Source organism: Plecotus auritus (genome assembly GCF_963455305.1).
Source record: "Plecotus auritus genome assembly, chromosome: 4".
In the NCBI taxonomy this organism is placed as follows: domain Eukaryota; kingdom Metazoa; phylum Chordata; class Mammalia; order Chiroptera; family Vespertilionidae; genus Plecotus; species Plecotus auritus.
Window position 1 is genome coordinate 84,091,362 of NC_137775.1, and position 27,951 is coordinate 84,119,312.

At 47.0% G+C, this 27,951-nt stretch overlaps 1 protein-coding gene across 5 annotated transcripts; it reads right to left on the bottom strand.

The window, feature by feature from the left end:
• Positions 1-14: 14 nt before the first annotated feature.
• On the bottom strand, positions 15-27,951 carry TFAP2B (transcription factor AP-2 beta). 5 transcript variants are annotated; one of them, XM_080665448.1, is made up of 10 exons: positions 27,604-27,714; positions 24,520-24,546; positions 22,858-23,316; positions 18,134-18,194; positions 10,398-10,617; positions 8,443-8,561; positions 6,132-6,273; positions 2,961-3,220; positions 1,861-1,923; positions 15-700 (listed from the first exon to the last, which is right to left on the bottom strand). In XM_080665448.1, the coding sequence occupies exons 1-9, from the start codon at positions 27,682-27,684 to the stop codon at positions 1,862-1,864; spliced, it is 1,431 nt and encodes a 476-aa protein (XP_080521574.1). In that variant the 5' UTR covers positions 27,685-27,714; the 3' UTR covers positions 15-700; position 1,861. The 5 variants fall into 5 exon arrangements, with proteins under 5 accessions (XP_080521574.1, XP_080521578.1, XP_080521577.1 ...); XM_080665452.1 differs by lacking the exon at positions 27,604-27,714 and adding an exon at positions 26,000-26,141; XM_080665451.1 differs by lacking the exon at positions 24,520-24,546 and having other exon boundaries at positions 27,604-27,869.

Genomic DNA, 27,951 nt, shown 5'->3' on the forward strand with positions numbered 1-27,951 from the left:
AAAGGCAAACTCTTGCGTTAATCCTGTTTATTGATTTATGGGCCCAAGGAAACCCAATCTTTTAATAACTCAATTATCAGATAAACATAGCGGGCCTGGTTAAGGAATGCAAAGGGGCGGGGTCGTACAGGAAAGAAGTGAAAAAGGGCGAAGGGCCAGGGCTGTCTCCAGCCGGGGTTGGGGGCGGGAGACACGCATCCAGCCCTACTTGGTGGGGCATGGGAGGAACTTGGGAATGAGGGTGAAGGACCACAGAAGCCTGAGTAGCCAAGTAAGACCATTCCTATCCCATCGCCCGCTTCTGGAGCCTGAGGATGGAGAGAGTTTTCGTCCTAGCAAAGGTGGGGGGGGAACTTCCGGTTCCCTGGACAGTTCTAGGCCCCTCGCCCTCCAGGAGCAGGCGCCCGGGGTGGCCGCTGGGAGCAAAGCGCCTAGGTGGTGCTGAGACCCCTCCCCGCCTGCAGCCCCCAGGACGCCTCCCCATTACCTACTGGAGAATGGGGCTATCTCGGTCGCCTTAGCCCTTAAGATGAGACCGAGAGCGGGAAGGGCCCAGGCGGCCCGCGGCCCCTCCAGCGGCTGATTCTATGTCCTCAACACGACTGGGCGCGAGTGGCCCACGCGCTCTCAGGACCTGCACAGTAAGAGCAAGGCGCGTCCATCGCGTCTCTCGCACGTCACACGCGTGGGGCGCGTTGCCCTGCAAGGAAAGGAGACGATGGTTTTCAGTGTGGTTTCTCCTGGCCTTTGGCAATCAGAATACACCTAATCCTAGCCGCCAGGCCCTCGGACCAAGGCGCAGGCTTTTGAGCTGGGGAGAGATGGAGTGCCTACAACTCTCCGTAAGGTCTAGTTCCCGGCCTTGGTACGCCTTCCACTCTCCCAGGGCTGAGCCCCCCCAAAGGAGCTGGCAGTGTCACATTAACCCTTGCTTGGGCCCTCCTGGTGACCTGAAACCAGCTCCCTAACTCGTCACCTCCCCCATAAAAATGTCTGTGCAAAGCTCTCAGCAGCTTCCTACACCCAGCCCTTCCACCTTCCAAGGCCAAGACCCACCCAGGCGGCAGAACTGAGCATCCCAGAGGGTCCTAACTGGAAAGCCTTCAAGGAATGTTGCAAAGGTCCTAAAGTCTACTTTGTATAAAGAGGTGCCTGTATGGATACTAAATTTAGAGAACTACCTCACCCACCCCTCCCCAGGGGATTTCCCACCGCGTTGGGGACCGTGGGAGACAATGGGTTCCAGATCTTATTTCAAGATAACGCACAGATAAAACTCAAGAAAGGACAGGGGCTGCCAGGAGTGAGAGATCTTAAATGCATGAAACTTTATCCACTGGGAATAGCCCCATTATATCCAGACGGTGAAATTCAAAGCTGAAATACATCTCCTTTCACTTTGCATTATTTTACCATCATATACCAAAACAAGTGCACGTCTGGGAGAGGGGGAATGCCTCATTCATAAAGCATCTTTTAAGAAAGCAATTGTCGCTGAAACATGGGAGCTTGCCCCACTCTCCTCCCCACGACATTCCTAAAGCTGCTTCTCTGCCCACTAACATAGCAGTTGCCAAAGAGTCCAAGGAAATAGAACCCATTTTAAAGGCAGGGCAATACTGTTAAAATATTGGGCTCCAAGAACCCTTACTCCTCTCCCCTCACATTCGTTTTGCAGTTCAGCCGTTCCACAGAATTCTGCGATGAGGTATCTGTTAGCAACTAGACTCAGAGCTGCTTCAATCTCTTATTGGCCACTTTCTAAATTATTCCCTTTGAGCTTCTTTAAAGAAGTGCACCTGCAGAATTCTGACACACAGGCTTTGATTAAAAAGGGATCGGAATTTTTTTTCTCTGTACCTTATAGATTGTGTAGGAAGCCCCAGTCCTCTTTGAAGAAGCTCATAAACCATGCGGGCAAAGCTTTGGAAAACAGAAGAGAATGAAATGGTACATACCCCTCCGAAGGAATTACATACTAATCAACGTATTCATATTGTGGTGTGTTTTTTTTTTTTTACTATTATTCTTAAAATTGGTAGATGACACAAATATTGTAACAAATGCAAGATTCTCTGTATACCGATGTGGCAAGGCTGGGAACTAGTAACATTTCTGGAAAGAACTGATGATGAGTCTGAATCAACCTATTGGTCCGGATTTTGCTCAGGGCGGTTACCAAAAGCTGCAGCCACCGCCGCCTGCATCTCCGCTGGCCTCCCACCCCGCCCTTCCTCGCCCTCCCTAAGTAGGCAAGCGGCTGGCCCGGGAGCCTGCACCGGTGAGTTTGAAACGCGGGGCGGGGCGGGGCAGGGGGGCCGAAGGGCCTGAAACAATGCAAAAGGCCCAACCACACTCTTGTTCATCCCGGAAGATTCCCGTGACAGCTCGAGGAAGGGAGGGCAGAGTAGAAAAGGGTAGTTGGGAGAGGGGCGAGGTGGGGGGGGGGGGGGAGGGCGGGGACTTCCAGACAGTTTCCTAATAAAATATTAAAAATTAAAAAGTTCGTGCGATTCAGTCAACCAGCTGTCAAAGCACTGACACCAACAGTTTCTCCGATTTTCTTCCAATAAGTTAGCGTTTTCTCATGTTTAGTCTTATGTTTATTTTTCCAAAGGGGGTGGGGGAAAAACATGATTTTCTTTTATTATCAGTATTACTAAGCTCGAAAGAACCGAAGTGGAAAATCCGGAAGGTTGTCTCCAAGTGTATCTTGAAATAGACACTGAGAACCGATACTGTTGCTCCGTGGTACGCCTCAGTTTTTAAGTTACTTAGCTTTTCTGTTTTAATTTTGATTGCATATGTATTCTACCTAATATAATTCTTCCAAAGCCAATCCAGTATTTTAAAGCTAAAATTAATTTTTTCCTGTTTTCCTTTTGTATTTAAAACATTTTTTCCTTTTTTTTTAATTTTTCATTTCCTGTGTTTCTCCTCCTTGTCGCCAGTTTTACTACCTGGGCCTTCCCCAGACGTGTGCCTGTTAGTGGCGGTGTTGTTCAAGAACATCTTGTCCATGCCTTTGAGCGCCTCGGTGAGATAGTTCTGCAGGGCCGTGAGCGCCGCGCAAATGGCCGGGGCGCCGAAGCCGTGCGTGATGAGGCTGAAGTGCGTGAGGCAGCTCTGGATCCCCGGCTCCAGGATGGGGCTGGGCCGGCTGTTCCCAATGGGCGTCCGGTCCTGCGCCAACAGATCTGTAAATTCTTTACAAAGTTGCCTGCAAAGGGGTGGGAGAGGAGCAGAAAAAAAAAAAAAATCACCCTTAGTGTCGTTGTCATTGACATTAGAAAGGAGATGCTCACACAAGCCCAGAGGCGCCCGGTCACCGCAGAGCCAGCCGGAGAGCGAGGCTAATGTGAGCGATTCCGCTCTGTTTCCTTTCCCAGCGCTCGCCCTTCTAGAGCAGCTGGGACTGGAAGGAAAGCGGGGGTGGAGAGATTATACACCCCTTGCATCCCACAGCCTATCCTCCCTCCCCCCACCCCCTCCAGTCTTTTTTTCCTTCATTCCAGGACTGCATAACTGCTTTGAGAAATCTGCTAGGCTTTAGCGATTGGTTTTGAATATTCAGGAATTTTTAGCTCTCACCTGGCTGTTCTTTTAAAAACCCTTTCCCCCTCCTTTCCCCTGCCTCTCCAACCTCTTGGTTATCAGGCTCAAAAAGCCCTGAAAGATTTAAGCCCCTGGGCCACAAGCCTGTCCCTGCCACAGAAGCAGATTGCTGGAGCCTTGCATGGCCCAGGGCAAGCAACTGTTTATTGCAGGAGAGAATGCTGATTCCGTTCAAAGCAAAAATCTGTTTACCTGCAGTATTTGGGAAGGGAGGTGTTTTTCCAGCCCCCCCTTTTTTTTCTTTCAAGTGTGGGTGACTGAAAACCTTTGTACAACACAATTGTCGTCAATATAAAAGGATTCCGACATTGTTTAAATAAAACCTAAAGGTAGATGGTTAAGACACTGAGAGGGGAAGATTTTAGTTTGTTGAAGGTTTTTTTATTTCCTCAAGGCACCTACAATTTAGAGGACTCTCCCAGCCTTAAGAACCCTGTGGGCCTAACTACAGATTGAGCTTATTTGAAAAGATTTTCATATAGGAGGTGGGCAGGAGGATTTTAGCCTGGCAGGTCCAATGGCTTGGCTCTGCTGGCAGTCAGAGGCATGGCACCCAAAGGCCACAGCCTTTTACCCACGGGCAGGCTCATTCCGTCAGCCTGCCTCCACCATATCTAGCGGGGGTGGTGAGAAATGAAAAACGACAGAATTCCAGCCCCAGGCCCCCTTGGGATGACCTGACACCTGGTGACACCTGGCCAGGCCAACAGGTAATGCAGGCAGGTACCTGGAGGCTAATGGGAGTGACCCTTGGGCGTCCTTTCCCAGATTACCCCAGGAGGAGTAATGGCTCACCTGGATGGAGAATACCTCCTTCCCCGCCCCACATGAAAGGTTTTTTGTTTTAAGGCTGATGGCGAGAAAACACTAACAGACATCTTCTCTCACCCCCCTTTCTTCTGGTTTCTCCATTCAAAATGCACACATACATCCTCACACCAAAGAAGAAACACGTAACAGTTCTGACCTAAATAGGGCAGTTCTTAAACCAGAGGTACCCCAGAAGCATCGTGGGGTTCAAATGAGCACCCACTGATTCCAGTTCTGGGGGCTTTGGGCTAGGTCCACACACAAAAATATCTTGATACAATAAAGGGGGAAAAAGAAGAAAATATCTTGATAAAGCTCCCAGATGGCTCTGAGACTCACCCCAGGTTAAGAAGTGCTGGCCTAAGAGAAGCCACAAGGGGGGAAGTTACAAGCATTCCTTAGGGAACTGACAGAGTGGTTTGTGGAATCCTGTCATCGAATTTATACATTTGGTTTTATTTTCCCCCCAAAGTACCTTTACTCCTTTATAAAGCACCACTAGTCCCCCTCACCGCCCCCCCCCCCACCAGACGTTAGGCAAGGGGTAGGAGGGCAATTTACTGACAAAGATCTATTATATTGCTACTGTTATATCAGAGGAAATCCTTCTAAAAATAGGGTGGGTGCCAGGTTTGGATGGTTGGAAGAGATGTTTAAAGTCTTTCCTTAAGTTTGTACTCATTACCCAAGTGCCAATAAGGAAATTCTGAACTGGGGAGAACAAATGCTTAAAAGTCAAACATTTTAAATCTTCAAAGCCCAAACCAGGGTCTGTAAGCAATTAAAGTTCTGGGACATTAATATTTTTTGACCCTGCGGAAAGGGGCAATCAAATTCCAATCACGTCTCAAAAACATCTGGACAAATTTGAGCAAATGATTTTTCAGCCTTCCATATATTTCTTTAAATTACGCTGTCAACGGAGAAAACCGCGTCCTCCAGCGCTAAATAAATGAGCGCCGCTGCTTGGGCCGCGCCTGCCCTGCGAGAGAAACGTGCGGGCGCACGCAGCGCCGCCCACCGCAGGCCTGAGCCGGCCATAAAACACCAACAATATGACACGGAAGCCAAAGACGGGAGTAAATCAAATAAATAGAAAACCCACTGTAAAAGTTCAAATGAGCTCTAGATCTAAATTTAGCCAGAGATTTACTATTTTCCCCTCTGGAGTTGTAGTAAATTTAACGTCTGTGGAAGATGCCAAACAGCAACGTTGGAAAGAGAGTAATCAGAGCTGCGGGTAGAGATGGGCACACGTGGGGGACATACAGACACCCTGAGTGAGCACACGTGGCTGTGTGGATATGACAGGGAGAGGTGAAACCCAGGCAGAAATGTGCACGTCGGGATCCAGGGAAGAAGTGGAACAAGGACCCACGGATCTGCCTGATATCCCCAGGATTGGAGAAGAGAGCTCTGAAAAGCCTGGATTCAGAAGCCTAAAGCCATCCTCCCCAGAAACTTGGAAATAGATGAGACTACCCCAAATCCACAGCCCATAATCAACAGGGGGAGGAGGAGCGGAGGGGGGAAGGGGAACTGTGGGCTGAGCGGGGAGGGCTTCCAAGCCTGCAACACACAGGCTGCCAATCAATCCTACTTCTATGGCTGAGCACTTTCTCTGCCCCCCCCAAAAAAGGAGGTCTGCACTGCCCTCCCCTCCCCTCCTCCTAAGCCAGGTGAAGCCAGGGATTTGCGACACTCACTTGGTGGCCAGCAGCATATTCTTTCGGGAGTGCAGGTCGCTGGGGTCCGTGTGCTGCCGGTTCAAATACTCAGAAACAGCTTTGGCGGGAAACTCTGTTTCGCAGATGTAGCCAAAATCCCGAGCTAAGTGAACAGCTTCTCCTGGAAAAGCAGCAGCAGAGGTGATCATCAGCACCCAGCCTCTCATCCTGCCAGGGCAGGAGGGGCTCCCTGGTCAATTCTTACTATTTACGAAAGAGGCCAGCTGTTGGGAGGCAAAGCAAAGGTGTGACAGATGCCTGAGGTAAAAATGAGTCTCAGGCTGTAATTGACTTGATGGAACAAACTTTGCTCCTGCCTCTTTTTCCAGTCTCTTCCTGATTATCCTTCCAGCCAAATCCTAGTTAGATATTCCCTGAATAGCTTCAGGCCTCCCACACCCCATGCTTTGTCTTAAGGAAAAGTAGGGCCAATAGATTCAGAAGCCACTTTACAATTGCCCATAGACACTAGGTTGGATATTCAAGATAGATACCACTCTTCTTAGTAGGATTATACCACTTTAGATAAATATAAAAGTCTTCCTATCTTTGGTGTTATCTTTTGTATCTTCCTATACTTGTATTGGGAAAAGTCTCTTATTAATAAGCAATATATACAAACACAAATCATGTGTGCACATATCCACCTATATTAAAGATGTCCCATATGGAACATTAAAGATATGTTCCATAAACATTTTACACATATGAGTATTTCTATCCAGCAATGAAATATTTATTCTCCGTGTCTGTGTCTGTTTCCAGCTAGTTAGGTTTCAGGTTTCTTCTCTTCAGAGGTCCCTGTTATCATCCTCCTACTTAAGGACTTTCTACTACACAAGGGTGGCAGGGCAGCTATAGAAAACTTGGATATCTGAGAGGTTCCAGCTTCTGTGGAAGCCCCTCTCAAACAAGGCATTATCACCCTTTAAAGCACAGCCTTAGGGGTTCGAGGGAAGATCCCAAATATGAAAAAGAAATACGTTGAATTATCCCATAGCCACATTATTTTTAAGGACCATGTCTTACTTTAATCATCATTATGACAGTAACAACAAAAGACCAGAAATGGTGCTTGCAACAACTCATAAAACTGAAAACTGCCAACCAAATATTGGAATTTCAGTTCCTCCCCTTTTCCATCCAAATCCCTGTCTTGGGTTGAGATTACCGTGACTGCTTTTCAAAATGAAGATTGTGATATTACCAATTCCCTGAGGGGCAAAAAGTAAAACCCCTAGGCTGAGAGTCAACCACTAATAAATGGGGTCTGGGTATTGGGTGACTGTTGCCACTGGAGGGTAAGTTTGGGCCAGGCAACTTTGCCCTAAAGCTGGCAGAGTGCAGTGTCTATAAATGTGATCACTTTATGGTTGCTGCCTAAATAGTCTAAGACCCTGTCCTCCAAAAACCAGCTCCCCACATGAATGTCATAATATAACACCCATGAAAATAGAAGAAAAAACATACATGTTAGCCTCTAGACAAAATTCTACAACTTCCCCCATTAGGACCATCTGGATGTATTTCCTGTCCTTTCCTCATCATCCCACAAATTCAATAGCAGATCCTCTTGTTCTAGACTTCAGAAGATCCTTTTTATTATATACCATAAATATCATCTCCAACCCCCAAATGATGAGCAAATTATAATGTGTTCATCATAATTACATTCCTTTAATTCATAACTGATGAATCTATATTGAGGATCACACATGACTCCCTTCCATGTTTCCTCACACCCCACCCAATTTTCTCCTAGGCCTTACTAAGCTGTATTTCAATCACAATAAGTCCCATATAATCAATCAGCAGGAGATAGGGCCCTGGGAGTGACATGAGTTTAAAATAACCATTAAGAATTATGAATGTAATAATAGTCTCATAACTAGACAATGTATTTGCTACTACTTACTGATTCAGATGAAAACTCTGGGAAGGAGAAGCGGTATAGAATGGATTGCTATTTACAGTGACTCTTGCCAGAGTTCAGAGGGTATTTCAGACCTCTGACAGCAGAGGTGACCCCTGCACTGGCTTGGGAGGCTGAACCTGAGTACTCTTCACAGCACAGAGACCCTTATATACCTCCAGTGGCCTCTCTACAATTGCTGGCTCCCTCTAAGTAAAAAGACCTTTGAACTTCTCTCTCCACCAGTCGCTTGACATCCACTCATAAGGGCACAACAATTGCAATGATTTCCAGTTAATCATGAAATGTGTAAAATGTCAGCCTTCAGCCGACAGTTAAGCTCAGCCACTTCGTGAACCGGCCACACGTCTTGCTTACCTTCCACCAGGGAGGTGAGTAACGTGACATTTGCTGCTTTGCGCCTGCCCGCGGGTAAATTCAAACCGATTTTTTCTAGCCTTTCCCGCAAAGATCTCCCCCCATTTTTCGATTTGGCTCTGAAATTGCAAGAATTAACATTCTGATTAACCTCAGAGTGTTCCTGAAACAAAGTTTAGACTTAGCAATCTAAAGCCCAGTGGAGCTTGAAGAGGTTTTAACTTGAGGTTAGCACATTTCCCCCCTTCCTTTTGGTTATTTGCTGATAGTTTGCTGAGGTTTGCTTAATTTCTGCAATACAGGGCATAAAAAAATTGAGCATTTTCTTTTTTTATCTCATGAGTTAAAAATGATCGCAGATGGGAATAATTAGGGTGTAGGTTGTGGGTCTAGAGAAGGTAGATGTTGCACACACACAAGCTCTTTCCTTATCACTGAGCCAGTTAGGTGAGCAGAAACTGGGCAGAAAAGGCGAGCACAACCATGCAGAAAAGAGGAAAGAAACTGGGTGGTTCAGAGAGGAGAAGGCACTAGCTGAGGTGGGCTTTGCAAGGAAGGGGTCAAGAGTCGCTATAAGCCCATCCAGGTGTGGCTCAGTGGTTGAGCATCAACCCAGGAACCAAGAGGTCACCTGGTTCGATTCCCAGTCAGGGCTCCATCCCCAGTGTGGGGCGTGCAGGAGGCAGCCAATCAATGATTCTCTCTCATCATTGATGTTTCTATCTCTCTCTCCTTCTCCCTTCCTCTCTGAAATCAATACACACACACACACACACACACACATACATATTTTAAAAAGAGTTGCTATAAAATGGAGTTGGATTCAAAGGGGAAGGAAGATTGAAACATGAAACTAATGGTGATGCTAATCATAACAATAGTAAAACTAACACTGTAGCGAGTTTCGTTATGTGATAAACACTTTATATTATCTCACTTAATCTCATAGCAAGTTTTATACACACACACTTAAGGCCTGGGGGTGATTGAAAGAAACTTCCACACTCTGGGGCTCAAAGGACTCACTTGAAAACTGAACCAAAGTAGACCACAGCTAGAGGACTCAGAGTGAGAAAAGCCCAAAGGTCACCCCCTTACTTCCTCCCAAGGCTCTCCCTGTGTGTGCTAAGGTATGCGCAAAAATACAAGAAAAGAACCAGTTACTCTGACCTCTCTTGCTATTCACACAGCCGCTTTTAGGAAAGAAAGGGACCACCAACCCCTGAAATGGGCTAACTGGAACAGTTCACCTCATAGGATGTCACCTTCATGTCAGTGCCATTACCAAAGGGTTCAGGCGTTGGCAGGGACTTTGGGGGAGGCTTTAGATCTTAAAATAAAAGCCCCCTCAATTTTCCACAAGGAGCCTATGGATTGTCTTCCTCCAATCTTAGGGAGTATCTTAATGGCCCCAAGGAATAACTATTGATACTTCTAAAGCGGTATCATTGTTATTATTGGTGGTAATATTACTGAGGAAAGAAGGTCACAGGTCTAGAACAAAGTTTTTCAAACTGTGGGGCACAGTGCATTAGTGGGTTGTGACCAACTTAGACGCTAACTGCATTTTAATCAAAATAGAGAGACTGATCAGAGTACCTTGCTCTGTGAAACTTCTGTGTTAGGTAAGTGTGTGTAGCTTTTAGGTCTCTCTCAGGCTAGAATGCCCTGGAAGTGTCCCGGGGCTAGGGGGGAGCGGGACGCGGGCCAGGGCTGGGAAAGCGGAAGGTTCCCCGGGGCGAGCACCCGCGGCCGAGCAAGGCAGCGCGGACCTGCAGAGCGTGGGTCCGAAGGAGGCGCCAGCGCCCCGGGCCCCAACAGGTGCCGGCCGCAGCTCCCCGCTCGCTCGGCTCTCGGGACGCCCGGTTGCTAGGCAACCGCGTCCAGCTTCACAGCGGTTTTGGCGCGAGCCCCCTCCCCCTCGTCCCATAAAAACTAGCGTGGGGGCGTTTTACCTTCTGAGGACGCCGCCGAGGAGAGACGCATTGAGGCATTCGGGGGGCGAAAGCCGTCTCTGAACTTCCCCCACGGTTACTTTGTACTTTGAAGTGGAACTGAGCAGAGACAAACGGCCGGGAACCGAGCAAAACACCTCGCCGGTGTTGACGGACATGCCTCCCAGGAAGCCATCTTTATTCATCATCAGAGAAGTCACAGATTTGGGAGGAACCGGAACTAGAGAGAGAGAAAAAAAAATATGCCATAAAGGTGACCGGGTTTCGATCCTGGTGACCGGCTGATAGAATGTGTCCGTGCGTGCGCAGGGCCCCGGCCACAGGACGCGCGCTAAGTGGAAAGCTGGAGGAGGAAGTGTTTGTGGCGCTGCGGTGCGTTCAGAGCACTGTGTACCAGCAAATGGAAAAGCCTGTCAATCCTCTGGAAATTTACCCCATAAGTGTAGACATACGAGTGTCGCTGGCCACGGCCCCCTTCGTTACATGCATAAATAAAGACGCAACCCAGAGTTTGGATTGTGCTATGGAACCGGGCAAATCCTATTCCATCACATACTGGCTTTATGACCTTAGACATTTCACTGAACCTCTCTGAATCTTGCCTGGTTTCTTCATCTGTCTCCGGAAGGTGATTGTCACTATGCATGACATAAAATGGTGATGCCAATGGTCTTCATGGGAGCCCCTCCCACCTCTCCCGCTGGACCCAAATCCTGGTCATCACTGGAGAGGATCAGGAAGGTGGGCCCCATCAGGTGCTGTGACCAAGACCGGCCAAGTAATACCATTAAGCTGGGGAGGTGGGCCCCAAAGAGTTGCTCATTTCTCTAAAATGAATCCCATTCTTTCCCACATCATAACAGCAGATTCATTTAGAAATGAACCCAAATGCTCCTCTCCAGTGAAAGCAATTCCGCAGTGACATGAATTTTGTTTACAAATTAACATAAAGCACCGGCTGTGATTGTCTGGAGCAGTTATGATTTACAACAGGTGCCCTGATCAATCAACCAATCACTCTAATTCATGTGAGCTTCGGTCTTGCCTTGCCCCAGTTGTTTCATTTCGGCAAGTAATTGATAACAAACCGCACTCAAGGTATGTTTTATGCAGAAGTTAATAAGAGCTGACAGCTGGTTGCCACTGCTACCCAGGCGCACTCAGTGTCTCCAGCCTGTATTTCTGTTTAATTGTCTCAGTGTCATCTGCACCCCAGGCAGAGGCGGGGCTCAGTAGAACCAGAAGGCTGGGAATGAGGAACAGTGAACAGTCAACCACCCAGTTCCCTGGCACTCTTGCTCCCTTGGACTTCTACACTGCCGAAACCCATTTGCTTTCTGCAAGCTCTAGAAGCCACCGTGTAGGCGACTTCTCCCGACTTGCCCTACACCTTAGCTTTTTCCATTGGGTAAGGAGGCTCCAAATATTCAAGCAGTATTTGTTGATCACCAGTCCAGGGAATTTATTGAAAAGGGAGGCTTCCATTCCCCCTCTTTAATAAAGACTCTGTCTCACCCTATAATCCTGGTAGTAGAAAGATATGCTCTGTCTGCCATCTGGAGCCTAGAACTCTATATGTCAAACAAGTTGTATAATGTCCCTTGTATAGAACGGACTAACCAACACAATATTTTTGTAACAGCTTATTCTCTGTACCACAGATTCCAGCATTCAGACCTTCATGACTGTTTTGAGCCTCATAAAAGCCAGTTAGGTCCCAAATCTTTTATTTGCTATGAATTGTATTCAGCCCTTTACAAAGATTTTGTGGAAGGGGGCTTTCCTAGGGCAGTGGGTGTAGGGACTGAAGCATTCCCTTCTGTGACTGCTTAGCAGATATTTTTGGATTTCTGGCTCTGTCCACAAGAGTCCAAGACCTTATCCCAGGGCAGATGAATGATGTCAGCTAGCGGAGTGGATCTTGTGCACTGATGTGGTGGAGGTGGTGAGTTACAGAGGGGCTTGCTTCTTTCTCATTCCCCTCATCATATTCTCATCAGTGATGTTGCTTCCCACTTAAGAGTGAACCGGTAAAAAGTTGAAGTGTGAGTATTAATTAAGTTTGAGTTAAATTCATTTAATAGACAGTGATTGGGATGGGAACATCTATCATTTAATTCTCTTATACAGCATCCACATCTGTTTTAATCATTCTTATTCCTCACAGCAGTTCTGATTTCCATATGTCAGATTCATATTCAAGCATTATAAACAAATAATGTATGATCATGGAAACTGACATTAGATAATCTTGGAAAACTTTCCCCCAAAATATGGATTGCCCTTTGTATTTTGACATGGTATGAACTGTAGACATAAACGGTATAAAAATCTCACGCTTGATACTCAGCAACATTTTCATATTTAAATACTACTTAGAATATTTTAACGGAAGAAAACCCACTAATCTAAAAATAGTAAGTTCAGTTGCTAGTTCTTGGATAACTGAATATCTCCTGAGGATTGGAATTGTACCTGCTTCTCACAGTCCCAGATGTCAGATCTCTTAAAGAGCCAGGCCTTTAGAGACACTTTATAACTTGCCCTCTAATTTCACTATTGTTAATTGCCTGATTTTCCTGACAAGAGCTATTTCCTTTGGGGAATGTGTATTGCTCCCTCCCGTCCTTTCCACATATACATTATCACCTAAATATCACCAATCCGGTCAGCTTCTGTCAGCACACTACTGTCTTGGGGAGAAGGTGAAGGAGTTTTTTGTTTGTTTTTATCCGTAAACAACTATTTGAACAGACATGCATCAGATATTTCCGTTTTTAAATGTAAGTGTCTATCATATTCCTATCCTGTATTTTTTTTTTCAACATCAGGTTATAAACCTCTTTTCCACCTGGACCTTAGCATTGGTCACCTAGACTAGAGTCTACACATTTCTAGTCCCAACTTTCCTTTAAGTCCATAGCACTATTATCATCTACCTTCCCCTCCACTCTCACACCTGCTCAGCTCAGCTGATTACCCCCGTATTTTATTCTTGGTCTTTTTCCTTCTGCTTTCCTCCAGTTTATCAATAAACCCAGAGAGCAACAGGGCCCGGTTGATTTGTTAGTAATTATGAGTATACTGTTCCTGCTCACGGAACCCAGAGATGACTAAGATAGGTTTAAAGCGACAGCAGGAAACGGTAAGGAAATGGAGCATAGCAAAACTCAGCACGAAGCTCTCAGTTCTTTACATGTTTACAATTTTCTGTGCATACATTAAAACTGTTTTGTGGTGTGTGTTTTTTCTCTCTTCAGTTCTCAGTTGGATAGCATGGCCAACTTCTGGATGTAACACCCTCAAAACTTGCTCCCCTCCTCCCTTTTCCCTCGCATTATTTTGGGGGAAGGAAAAGGTTTAAAAACTGAATAATATTTCATTACTGTGACTGGAGTTTTATTTAAGAAAGAGGAAAAAATCATTAGAGGGAATATTATTTATTAGTGGACTATATAGAGCCAAAGTGTTAATAGGCTAGCTCTTAATCTGTATTCTTTAAACTTAAGTATGAAATTATAGCTTTGAGATCTTTGTGTTTGACTGGAAACAGACCCTCTTAATCTGACCTGCTGGTGGGGGAGGAGGGAAGAAATAGATTCAAGGGCTAAATCCTTCTGAAAGATACATGGGCTTAAATATGTAAACTATACCAGGAAGCCTCCAAGAGGTTGAGCACTGCTTGAAAATAATTACTTCTCACCAGCAGAGCATCCCTTTCCTTACACTTGCATTGTTTCTCATCTACCAGAGGGCTAAATTTTATTCCAAATGCATATATAACAATTGTACAAAATAAGTACTGAAATCCTGGAAAGAAAAATAAAAGGATTCCCACAAAGAAAGATGGAACATAAGAAAAGCTGCAGACATCCAGTGCTGGCACCCTTTAGGGACAAAGTCTAAAGAGGCTAGAAACTGAGTTGGGTCCCATCGCTTACTTGACACATGGGACCTTGAGAAAGTCATTTACCTACTCTCTGAGTTCCCATACTGGAGGTGGTGTGGCGTGTGGAAGAAGAGTGTCTAACCTTCCCAGCTTTGAAATTCTATGCACTCTGATTACTCCCTGGGTGGCTGGAATGTATCTCAGAGTTCCTACTTGAATCAATAGGGCCCCAAGTCAGCTCTGGAAAGACACACCTCTTCGCTGGAGAGGAAACTCATACCTTTTCAGACTCTCAGTACTTTTTACCGTTTAAGTCAGAAGGAAGAATCCCAGCAGAACCTACTGTAATTGAAATTGGCAAATTCTTCATTCTCCCCCATCCAAAAGAAAATCCACACCAATCCAAGTGTTTATGTGGGGAAGGGGCCAGAACTAACCGGGAAAAGGGAGAGAATGGAGGTTACACTGAAACTAACCAAACAGGATATCCCTAAGACCAATGAAAATGCCCCACAGTCACATTTGGACCTTGGACTCCAGCCACACTAGCTTCCCAAGAAATCCCAGCTTTTTTTTTTTTTTTTTTTTTTTTGATGCCTAAGGTGTGAAACCAATTGCATATTAGCCTCTGATTGCACCAAAAACTTTTTCCTAAAATCTAGGTGAGACTTTTTTAAAAAAATTAGTCTGTGGGATGTTGGCAGTGATCATGGTATTAGCTGGGCACCCCCACTCCCAACCAGCCCAGATTCCCAATCCTAATGGAACTGAGAGTTAAGAATGATTTTTTAATGTCTCGTTGGATTTTTAGACTGTTAATGTACCGAATCCTTCTCATTATTACTTTATTGATTGCTCATTGACCAGCCCCCTTCAAATCGTATTAACCACCCTCTGCCGGTTTAGATTAGGAGAGTTTAAAAAGCACCTTTCATTATTCCCACCTCCCACCCCCCACTCCTGCCATGGAGTTGAGACTCAGACTTGGCAGCTTAATGGGAGCTCTAATGGGGCAGCTAAGAAGAGAGGGGCCACGGTCCCTGCCGATTGCATTAATAGCTCAAAGGGGGCCAATACAGAAAATTAGCCGTAAACGAGCTCTGGAGATCCTCAAATGAAAGAGCCATTTATCACGCTGGCTACCTTCACTCCACTCGTTTGCTCTCTCTACTGGGAACAACTCATTTCCTCTTAACTAAATTACTTCAGAAATGTCAGCTAAGCCCAGATAGCAAACATAACGAGAGAGCTAGCCTATAATCTATGGGGTGATACCAACACGCCTGAAAAATTGGAGTGGTCAAATTTTAGAAGTGGGGTGTCATTCCATAATGAGAGAGAGAGACAGAGACAGTGAAAGATGAGAGAGGGAAGGAGGGAAGGAGGGGGGGGAAGAGAGAGACAGTGAAAGATGAGAGAGGGAAGGAGGGAAGGAGGAGGGGGAGAGAGAGAGATAGATAGAGAGAGAGAGGTAGAGAGAGAGATCCTTTATAGCTAAATTTCCTGGCTAAATTTCATAAACACAGGCAGAGACCCCAAACCTGGGCCAGTTGGGGCAATTTTACTAACAAGGTAGAATTTTTAAAAATCTCTTTAAAAGCCCATTAGAAAATAAATTAAGCAATGGAGTCCCCTGCCAGTTGTCGAAATTTAGAATATTTTGTTCAGAAAACTTTCTTACCTCCTCTTTTGGAGACATCCCTCAAAAGGTGGGGGGAGGGACAAAGATGGAGACCAAAGAGCAGAGAAGGAGCTAATGAACTCATAACCTTATTTTAAGTGGTACACAGTAATTTACAAAAGTCAACCACTTACTCCTATTTTACCCATAACTCTCTAAAACTAAAATTAGGATCTTGGGATCTTTTCTTCATGTAATAATAAAGCAAATACCTAAAATATGAAATAATGGAGTAAACCTAACACTTCTTATTCATACCACACCCCCTAAATCAATAAAGTGAAAAGGGTGCCACTTAGATGTTTTAAGCTGCACATTATTTAAAACAAAACAAAACAAAAACAACCTTTTAGGGCCATAACAAGTACTGCATGTTTCCAAAACAAAACCAGTAACTTTAGTCAATAGCCTCCTTTTCTTATTCCTGAAGATACCTTCACACATAAATATTCACATTCTGATGACAAACACATACAGGCCCTGAAAGGAAAGCCTCACACATCTGAGAATATGTTCAGCTCCCTTTGGTTAGGCAAGCTAAATTCCAATTATGTTTATTGGCCTGGCTATTAATAACATTTCTGATTGGTCATCGGTTGGCATGCCCCACTGCCAGCCTAAAAGCTGCTTCTAGGATCTGGAACTCTGAGCTAAGGAGTTCTGGCTTTCCATGAAAATGAAGGGGAACTAAAACAAAAAAGAAACAAAAGCAGCCAATGAAGAATTAGCCTCCCCCCCAATCCCCCATTAACCAGCAATTAACCAAAAGAGAAGACCCAAGAGGAAATGGTGAAAGTGAGCTGTCAGCACAGTTGCAAATCTAAGCAACCAGACACTGGAGCAAACCCAAAAGCTGGCATTAAAAAATGAAGAAATGATACTATCTAAAGAAGAGAGGGAAGGATATTTAAAGCAACACTTAAATAGTTTTGCCCCAAACCTTATTATTCACCGGTCATTCCAAAGCCAAATGGCATCATTTTAAGTACAGCTTCCACCTCCCAGCTCCCACCTCTCAGAGCTACTTTCCCTGCCTTTTGTAAAAGAAGAAAATGTAGAATGCCTCACCCTTCTCGGAATCCTCACTTCACAACCCTCCTACTATATCAGCTTGACTCTGGATTGTTTTCCAAAACATCTTTCATTGTTTTTGTGCAAGTCATGTGGCTCCCATGAATCATAAATGACTGAGGCTGGGGCTTGTTGACACCAAACAAGGACAGGTCTTCTCCAGCATAGATAAGAAAGGGTTACTGTAGTTAAAATTGTATCTCCAAACACCAGTTCTTGTGATAATTAAAGATCGTTCTGTTTACACATTCAAGCTCCTAAATTTGTGGCATGTGAGTGACATTCGGGCCCTGTGACAGCCACACTAATCGCCACGCATTCTCTCAGTGACAGAGAAGAAGGGGAAAAAATTAAGCAGCTGCAATACGCCCGAAATGAGTTATTGTAATTACATTTAATTAGTTTAATTAGTTAATTATTTTGCTTACAGCTGTACAAGAGACTGCAAACATTTGTTAATATCGCATGCCCTTTAACAGTATGGGGTGATTCCACAGTCACACTAAATCATGAACGCATATGTAGGAAGACTTAGAAATGTGCATAGGCTGGCTCAGCTTCTCAGGATGCACATATTTAGCGACACATTTGGCACAATTAAACAAAATAAGGAACAACTCATAAAACACAGAGTACTGGGAACAAAAGTACCATCGAAAAATCAAATACAAAAACAAGGAGAGAGAGAACTGTCTCAATGACCTAGGGTTGAGTCCAGCAAACTCCAGTTATCAATGAAAGAATTATAGTACATTTTTGAAAGCAGTGTTTCCCAGCTAGTTCCATACATGATGGTAGTTCATTATTTGAGATACTATCTAGAATTGCTACCAAATGTACCAGGAGAAAAATGGCAATAGTTTCTGTTCCTCTGTCTCTCTCATCCGGGTTTCTGCCTGCGGTTTTGTTTTTCCCTCCTCCCTCCCCATTTCCTTCTTCCCGACATGCCCTTTCACCCAGACAGCCTCTGTTCTATAATTGTGAACAAACATTTGTGTCTTATAAAATAATGAATTGCCCCAAAGTGAAAACTCATCATGAAGACATGAATGCACAGGAGAACTTTGTTTACTTTTGGGGGGAAAAAATCCATACCTTTTTTTATGACAGACTGGTCCAATAGATTCATGCCGCTGTTATTGGCATCTTCAACTGACTGTGAATATAAAAACATCACTATTCAAATTGACTGGATATTAAAGAATCGCACACATAAATCATGTCATTCCAAACTGGAGTGTCTGTTATTTCCATTTATATTAATTCACAAAGGGAGGTTTTATTATTATCATTATTATCTCTAAATCAGCATAGAGATGAAATTCACCCAAATTATACATTCTTCCAATGAAAGAAGAGGAAAAAGGAAACTGTGAGAGTCATCTGGGATGTGGTATTGGTTCAGTTATTATATTCAACACAGATATTACATAGACATATAAACTTTTATATTATTTGCTCTTATGAATTGTGAAAATTTGGCAACAGCTGAAAGATTTCCACCCATATTAGTAAGAGCAATTTCAGTTTTCTGTTCTATCCCTGCACATCTTAACTCCAAAATCATTTCACAAATACATAATAGTTTACATTATGGGATTTTAATTAAAGTCTGAGCAATTTGGAATGGAATGCAAACAGCAACACATAGGAACATGTTTGCAAGCCACCAGGACCGCACACCCACTGCAGTCCATACACATCCCCGTGCGCTGTGAACTTCCTGCTGTACAACAGTCCCTCGGAGGAACCTGCACAATTTGCTCCCCTCTCAACCCAGCTTCCCAGCAAGAAGCACACCTGTTAGGAAGGCAGCCACTACAGATACACAGACACACACAGAGGCCCGGATGCTCCCAGTCAGCACCTGGGGATTGGCAAGAGCATTCATCTTCTGTGCCACAGTTTCATCCCTCAGAAGGCAAGTTTCCACCCTGGTGTTGGCAGCACTTCTGAAGGGAAATAGCTGTTGGAATGGGTTTCTCACTGTCTGGCTGTGCATCCCTGGGCCTCCAAAAGCAGTGGGTTCCCTTCCCTGCCCACGCAATGGAAATAAATGCTAGGTCCTTCTGAAATGGACAACTGCTTTCCTTGATCCACAGAAATCCAAGTTTGGACCAATTCGCCACCCACTGTACAGAGAAGTCCAAAGCAAAGGGCCTGGGAGCGAGGTGGTGTTTTTACTGCACCTCCCACCCCCTCCTGCTGCATCCCCAGACAAGGTGTGTGTTCCTCACAGGGGAGAGACTGCCTACCCCAAACCAGCAGCGTGTCAGAGACTAGAGATGAGATGATCTAATCATGGAAAGGGGCAGATTACTTTGTTTCTTTGGGTATTTAATAGTCAGTCACTCCTCCGTTCTCAGAAAGGTGAGGGAAATTGTTATTCTCAGTAAGAACCGTTTTCCAAGTTGCAACATGCCGTGCACATCTTAAGAAATAGCAAAAAGCCTTTTAAAAAAAACGACTTCATGGAACTTGTTGGAAACTCCTCAGGAGACCCCAGCACGCACACGCGCGCGCACGCACACACACGATTCACGGCTCTCGGTGCCCACGTGTCTACAGTGGCGACGTGTCCACGCAGGACAAGAGCATTCGCCTGTGTCCGTGGGCGGGCAGCCCCGCGATCTCACGCGCCCCCACACCTCACTCACGTTGGCACGTAAATATGTATATACGCCTCATCAGCGACGTGGGGTAGTTGTGGTAGTTAATGAGAAGGCTCTTGTCTGATTTTCTATCTAATTACGGCCGCCTGCTGGGTTTTTGTACAGGATATTCACGCAGCATGCTGGCGCTTAATCGTCACAGGGAGGATCGTAAAGATTTAATTAGGACTGTATGCGGAAGCGCAGAAAAACAACTCAGACTCGTAATTACTAGACTTCTTTAGTTAAAAGTGATACCAGGGGTTGCTTTAAGACACGGGGGTGTGTTGGAGTGTGTGTGCCTGTGTGTGGGGGTGCGCGTGCGCGCGCGTTGGGAGGTTTGACTGAACATCCTCATATGTTTATACTCATGGGTGGTAGAGGTGATGAGAGGAGAGGGAGCAACTGATTGGAAGAAGAAAAGAGGTTTTCCTGGTAACTAAACAAACTCCAAACGAGGTGTCATCTCAGCCCCTCTTTCTTTCTGATGCCTGTTTGTTCTTAAGTTTTTTTAAACACTGCCCCCCCCACCACACACACACACACACACACACACACACACACACACAGTGGGTGAAATGTAGCATACCCAGAACCCAAGCAGCGATTTGCTAGTTTAATAGCCCCTGTGAGTAAATTGAAATAGAAATTGACAGGGTTTTATAGTTTCATTTAAAAAATATTAGAAGCATTTGGTTAATTAGCTCTCCTCCTTCTCTCATGGTTGGGGCGGTGGCCATGAGTGTGTGTGTGTGTGTGTGTGTGTGTGTGTGTGTCACACAACAGCCCCTCAGCCCTTGGCCAGATGAGGAGCCCTGGTTGTGAAGTCCACCGGCAAGCAGACCTCTGGGGATCTGTCTGGTCGGCTGGTGGGGTGGGGGTACAGGGGGTCCAGAACACGCACTAGGCCCTTGAGACTGAACCAGTGACTACAGCCCAGGCCTGAAGAACCTGACAGGTTCCTGTAACTTTGGGCCCCCCAAGCTCCAGATCCTGAAGCTGGAAATGGAACCTCTGGATTTGGGGGTCTGGTCCTGGGTACATCTCCTCTCCCCCATCTTTGTCATCTACCCTGTGTCAAAACAATCACACCTCACGAGATGGGCCCTGTCTGGGAAAGGTGCGGGGTGTATCCTTCACCACCCTTAGCACCGGGGGTCATCCACACAGAGTCCCAAGAGCCTCCCCACTTCCCCAGACTCCTGGCTGGGATGCTTCTGGGGAAGGAACTGGGCAGAGGTGGGGTGGGGCGGGGAACCAGTGAGGCTGGGCCTGCACCTTCTCCCCTCTGAGCTACCTTCACCTCTGTGGTCTGTGTTCCCACCCACAGCAGCTGGGCCCACCAGCCACACTTTGACAGGGGTATTCTCCCAAATGCACAGACCGGGCCCCGTTTTTCTCTCGCCCTTCCCATTTGGCCAAACACTCAAAACGCCTCACAATGATCTCTTTCTTTAAAATCTAAAACCAAATAAATCTGTTCCCTCTTTGGGGGGAATTCCTCTGTTGGGTCACCTGAGCCACTGGGCCAGTAGGGTGGGGGTGAGGTGACAGCCAGTGTCAGCACTGCCAACAGCAATGGTGATGAGCTGATTCACTTTCATTATCTAGCACTTTGAACCGTACCCCGAAAGGTTAATTTAAAAACTCCCTCCCAGACACATATCACCCCAATGCATTAAAAAAAAAACACAACTATTAAATATTTCTTTTCTCATATGATATTCTGAAATGAGCATGATCTCCAGACAGGGACAGTCAAGCTTGATTAAATCAACAAAACTATCATTCTTATTACAGTGGTTAAATTCAGCCACAAATCAGGTGAGACCGTCATTTTTTGGAAACAATAAATAACTGAATTTCCTTTAAAACAGTAAACCATCACAGACTACCCACAGACCACATTTGATGCTGCCACCGCATTTTAACTGTTCAGCATACATTTTTTTTCTTCATCAAAATAGAGAGGAAGGACTTGTGCACCCTTTTCCCTTCCCCATTTCGTTTTTCTTTGCCTCAGAGGTATGCCTACAATAATGCATAAAGTATACAACTATGCTAATGAGACCAAAGTGTCAATTAAATACCTTTCAACCATATTTATCTTTTCTGGAGACTATTTAAACTACAGAGCCAGAGGAGACCTGCTTAGAATCACCCAGACAGGTTTTAAAAAGCATTTCTTTGATGTTTCTTTGTTTAGTTTAATCAAGTATTCTCAACCAAATCAGGCTCCATTGTGTAGGTTGCAGATGGGATAGTGTGTGGGTAGGGGGAGTGTTTTGAGCCTTTTGTTTTAAGAAATAAACACGTGATGCCTTTCCATTGGGATGGTAACATTGAGGAGGAAAGAGTATTAATGGAGGGGGAGGGTTGAAGAGGGATGTGGAGAATATTGCTCCACAGTCATTTAATGGACCGGAAGGTGAACAGAATATCTCAAATAGTAGTTGTCCTCGTGGACTCTCAAACAGAATTGTGGCTTTCTGGGTCTCTCCCCACAAATATTCCATTTCTTGGGTGATGATTCTGGAATTCAAACATCTTGGCAAAGGGACCTGCAGGTTATGGGACATTCAAAGGAATACCTGGCTTGGATCAATGCAGCCCATGTTTTTCTTCCAATGTGCACTGTCCTGCGTAACAGAGTCTTCGCAAATCCAGCAGAACCTCTGAGCTTACAGAGGACCCTGTGCCTCCACGCAGTAGACCCAGCCTCTAGGCAGCTGGGTCTTCACCTGCCAAGTCATGGTGCCAGGCCCACTACAGGACATGCTGGGTGAGGCGGTGCCGTGGGGAGGGTCCCCAGGTTGCTCACCCAACACCCAAGAAAACAGGAAGGGGCCGGTAGCTAAGGCAAGACAAAAACATCTAGCCTTGATGCTGATGATGCTAAATGATCAAACTACATACACCTATTTCCCTCCTTCATGATTTCATTCCTAGCGTTTCTACTTTCATAAGCGGACCTCCAGACATCGCCACTAGAGAGCCACACACGTCCCTACAGACATAAACAGTCACATACGCTGTGTCCAGCGGGTCCCTGTTCTAAAGATGCAAACTACCTCCCCCAGGAGACAGCCGCCCCACCCCCGCCGCTCCCCTCTCCCGGAGCCTTTGCTATCTATTTACTGTCATTTTCGTTTGTTCGGTGGTGGTTACCTGGACGTCTTCCATCCCGGGGTGGCCGAGGCCGTGCAGCGAGAGGCTGTCCCCCATGCCCGCGTCCAGGCCGTGATGCGCCGAGTGCAGCAGCACGTCGGGCCGGCGGACCGAGTGGTAGTCCCTCCGGGGGTCGAGGCCCGAGAGCTGGGGCAAGGCGGCCCGGGGCTGGGGCAGGAGAGAGCCGGCTTCCGAACCCACTTCTTGCCGCTGCCGTTGGCCCCAGGGGTGCTGCTGGGGCTGGTGCAGGGGGTTCAGGGAGTAGGGGTCGTTGACGTGGGAGTAGGGGTCCTGGCTCTGGTGGTAGGGGAGCGGCTGGTAGGGGGGCGGAAAGTAGGGCGGCTGGAAGTCGGACGACGGGGTGTGGGACAGCGGCGGGGCGCTCGAGTAAGGTCCTTGGGACACCGAGCCCAGCTGGGAGAGCCGAGAGCTGTGGCTCGGGACGCCATCGTGCCGGTCCTGGGAGCCGAGAGAAAGGGAGAGAGAGGAAAGACAAGGGGAAGAAGAAGAAAAAAAAATACAAGCGACAAATGGAGAACCGGCTTCAGTGCGTTCTTCCCGGGACAGGGGAAGCAGGAGTCTGAAACTTACACTGCCAAGTTGACTCAGAGGGCAAGTGATTTTCAGCAATTCCAAACGCAAGGCTTTGAGGGGGAGGGAATGGGGAGAATCACCCACACAACCGACATCGGAGCCTTCGGTGGGGAGTGCAAAGCCAGCAAAAAGGGCGAGGGGGAAATCACTGTGCATGGGGTGAGGTTCTAAATTCCTTCCTTAAAAATAGAGCCGTCTTACATATGGTCTTTGCTCTTCTGGGTGTTTGGGGCAATTGTTTCTAGCTCTGCCAGGGTTCCAAAGCATAACAGATGAAACTTCACAGTCAGCTGTGCTGCTCCTCCAGCTCAAAACCAACTTCTTCCTTCACTGGCAACCCAGGGGGCTGCCCGGGAGCTCCCCACACAGCCTGACAATTCCAGGAGCTGCGAGGAATCTGTGCGATCTGGGTTCCCAGTCCCCCGCTCCCGCCCCAAGAGGAATGAATTTAAATAGTGTTTGATTGAAATGGATCTCATTAGGAATCATATCCTAAGCCCCTGTGAAGTTGAGCTGTGGTTTGAAGGAGTTATTTTGAAGGTTGCTTTTCTCTATCTAATGCTACTATATACTCCAGGGTGTGAAAATGAAGGACTTGAGGTTGGAAGGAGGGGAAATAAAAAAGCCCAGACAACTCTCTGTTTGGTCCTATCTGGAGTGGTAAACTAAGTGACAAAAAAAAAAAAAAAAAAAAAAAAAAAAAGAGGAGGTCTGTGTGTGAGAGAAGGGTGTTTAAGTTTCTCCCTCTCTGTGGAAATGCCATGGTAAAGTCCCTGTGTTTCTTTTTGGAGAAATAGTCACCTAAATTTCCAAAGTGCAATGGCAAATGAAAAGTTTTCTCTTTGGTCCCCCCCACCCCCAGCTGACTCCAAGAGCTCAGACGGAGAACACACAATGCAGAGAGAAGCAGCTGCAGCCTCGTCCAATTATGGTGCTAAATTACCAAGCCAAAGGCGCTCCAAGGAAGACAGAGACAGAGAGAGTGAGACACGCACACAGAGACCGAGAGACGGAGAGAGACAGCGAGAGGGAGCATGCAGTTCTGGTACAACGTGAATCCAAACTCACCATGGATGAATAGGTGTGGACTAACATCTGGAAAAAAAAGCCTGGTTACTGCTCAAAATCAAACAATGATTTAAAAAAAAATCAAGGAGTCCAGCAAAGAAACGAGCTGGATACAGAAGCTGAGCTTGAAGTGTTTCCAGGGCAAGCCATCAAAAAAAAAAAAAAAAAAATCCCCCCCCCACCCCCAAACAAGATTGGCGCTGCCTGTCACACACAGAGCTGTTCATGGGTCTCTTGCTGTCTTTTTGGCCTTATTTTTCTTCTGCCTTTTTTTTTTTTTTTTCCCCTGGGCTCCAGAAGCAGTCCTCTTCCACCCGCAGCTGGGCTCAGACTGCTCCGGCGCCCCTTCCTCCCTCCGCTTGCCTACACCGCCTCATAATAATTGATATTCATGACTATTAATATTACACGAGTACTTTAAAGGGAGAATGGAGGACAAATGGAGCGTGAAGCAGCAGCCAGCGCAGAGCTCCCCTACTATTGTAAATGACGTTCATTCAGTGGAGAATTACTAGATGTAATCAGACGAGGGGGCTGGCAGAGGCGGTCGGGGGAAAAAGTTTAGCAGGAAAGAGGCAGAACTTCATTGAACTGAGCCGGGGACAGCCGCCCGCACAGCAGCCTCTGTTTCCCGGGACAGGGCAGGGAGGGAGAGCATCGCAGGGGGCTTGTGTAGCACGGAGGTGTCCTTGTTCCCGAAGAGGGACTTTCCTGACGGGAAGAATTGATCGCCCGAGGTGCTTTGTGTGCAGATTAAAAAACAAAATAAAAAGGCGTTGTCTTGTCGTTTGGAGGGGAGAGAAAAGGAAGCCGGCGGGCCCGCTGTTTACAGTGATGTGTGCAGACATCCACCGAATGTTGGAGAGGATGCTTATGTATTAGAGGACAGAGGCGACAGGGGGGCTCGTGCAGCCGTCCCCTCTTTAATGCTCACAGATTAAGTCTGTGATTTTTACCTCAATTTAAAATACATGCAATCAATCTTCAGGTACACTAAACCTATCCTTTCCAGGCAAAGCCAGGGGCAACAGAAAACCTTTTCGGATATTTCAGGAACCCGTTCGACTGGCTTGACTGCCATTTCTGTTAAAGTTCAACCTTCCTCCCAACTTAAATGGGCTCCTTCCACAGGCTGTGGGTTCTCCTATATATTTTCAGCACAAAATTTAGCAGCTGAGAATACCTGCAATATTCTCTCTCTCTCTCTCTCTCTCTCTCTCTCTCTCTCTCTCTCTCTCCTCTCGCCCTCCCCCTTTATTCTCTTCCCCTCTTCCACGCCACCCCTTCCTTCTCCTCTCGCCCTCCTTTCTTTCTTCTCTCCCCCTCTCCTTTACCATTCAGCCAGTTTACTTTTCACAATCAAAGAACCAGTTATGCCCCGCTTACGTTTTCGTACCCATGAAACCCGTCTAGACATACCACGAGCTCGGTCCCCCAGGGCCCCATCGCCGCCGGTGTCATGCCCACTTGGGCCGCTCACCTTTTCTTTTTAACGCGGGTTCTACCGCCTTCGACTTTGCCCTCATCCCGCCCGATAAAGAATAGGAGGCCGAACCGAAACCAGCACCACAAGGCGGAGGCCAGGCTCCTCGTTACAGTCAGTGCAAAACCACAAAGAGGAATGAAAAGCCCCAAGCATCATGTATCATTTGCAGGAAGAGCTAGCTCGCTCTCTCTCTCTCTCTCTCTCTCTCTCTCTCTCTCTCTCTCTCCAAAATTAGGATTCAAGGCTGGGCAGAGCTGGGGGGCACTGGGCGCGAGCTCTGCCTGCGGGCGGGCAGGCGAGCCCATCTGTCCCGCGGGCGGGCCTGGGCCGGCGGCGTCCGTCGGAGCTCGCGGCCGCTCTGTGCGCCGCCGGTGCCAGCACCCGCAGGGCGGCTGGGGCCGGGCTTCCCCGAGTCTCCCCGGGGCGGCGGAGTCGCGCTTCCCCCAACTGGTGGTGGTGGTGGTGGTGGTGGTGGTGGTGGTGGTGGTGTGGGGGGGCGGGTGTTGGTGTCCTGCCGCCACCGCTACTCCCGACCCGGCACTGCCCGCGCTCGCCGCCGGGGCCCGTCCCTTCCTCCCTCCTCTCGCCAGTCTCCCCTCTGCACTCCCGCCGCCCCGACCTCCCGCTCCCTAAGTCCTCTTTGCCCGGCGCCTTCCTCCAGGCTTTTCTTTCTTTCCGCCCCCGACGTCTGCTGGAAGTCTTCGCCGAACTCCCCCCCTCTTCCTCTAGCTCCTAATTCGGGGTCCCCCAGGCCATCCCGCTGGCGAACGAGGCTCAGCGGGCTGCCGCCGGCCTTTCCTTCCCCTCCAGCCGCGTGCCCCGCGCCCCGCCCGGCCTGGGAGGCGCCCCGCCGCCGCGTCTCTCGGCTCCTGAGACCGAAAGGGCGTCGCGGGCGCGGCCCCTCCAACTGCGGGCGCCCCGGGTCGCGGACAAGTTCTCCGGCCGAGGGAGAGTCTCGCCAGAGAACCGCGCGCATCGACCAGTGGCAGCAAATTCGCTAAAAATGCCCAAACATGGGGTGGTTTGGACGCTCTGACCCTCAGAGAAGCAAAACCCAAGAAAAGAGAAAAAAATAACTGTGAGGACTCCTTGGCGTGTGCTCCATCGACACCCATCTATCTACCTCCCTCTTTCTATTTTCCGTCCTCTATTTGGATCCGTTTGTGGTCGATTACAGAAATTTTATTGAATTTTTTTAAAAAAAATGAAAGCCTGAGTCCAACGAGACTTGAAAACCTAACCCTCGCCCACACTCCCAACCAGGAGAGCCTCTGCCTTGAGCAGTCTGTCTTCTCTGCCCACCTTCCCCATCCGAGTCTAAGGGGCTGAGGGGGTGGCGGGGAAGAGAGAAAGAAAAAGAAAAGAAAAAAGAGAAATCTTCTAAGTTAGTCAGATTTCAACCTTTCAAGTCCTTTCTCAGAATAGCGAAGTCTCTCCCCAAGCCAGCTTTTCTAAAAGTTAGAGAAAGCTGAGAAAACCGACCGGAAATCTGCGAGGAAAACAGCTTAAAAAAACACACAAATATATCAGTTGGGTTGTCAAGAAGCTCAAATTCTCTATCTGCAAAACTCTAAGATGCATCCAGGGTGTCCGCTCACCTCATAGATATCTTCGTACTTGACATTCTCCACGAGCTTCCAGAGCATGATGGCAGCCTGGTCTCTAGGAGGTGAGTGCATTCATGTGAGGAGCAGATGTCTGGCTTCTCAGGACTCCGCTGTCTGTAATGATCCATCTATAATTGGAAATGGGGGATACACACCAAATCCGACGCTCCTCTCCCATCGCAACTTATATCTGTTGTCTCAAACAATAGGCTGGACGAGTCAGCCTCAGCAGAGAGAAAAAACATGATTACACACTCAGGAGTTAGATGCAACCCGCAGACATATATATTATAAAAATCATAAACACGGATTTACACCCAGATACCCACATTTAGTTAT

Excerpts from the sequence above, each read along its gene's own strand:
- TFAP2B (XM_080665448.1), bottom strand. The coding sequence starts at position 27,684 with ATGCACTCACCTCCTAGAGACCAGGCTGCCATCATGCTCTGGAAGCTC. Across the intron at positions 18,195-22,857 it reads CCGGGATGGAAGACGTCCAG|TCAGTTGAAGATGCCAATAA; the intron begins GTAACCACCACC and ends TTATATTCACAG. Across the intron at positions 3,221-6,131 it reads AATATGCTGCTGGCCACCAA|GCAACTTTGTAAAGAATTTA; the intron begins GTGAGTGTCGCA and ends ACCCCTTTGCAG.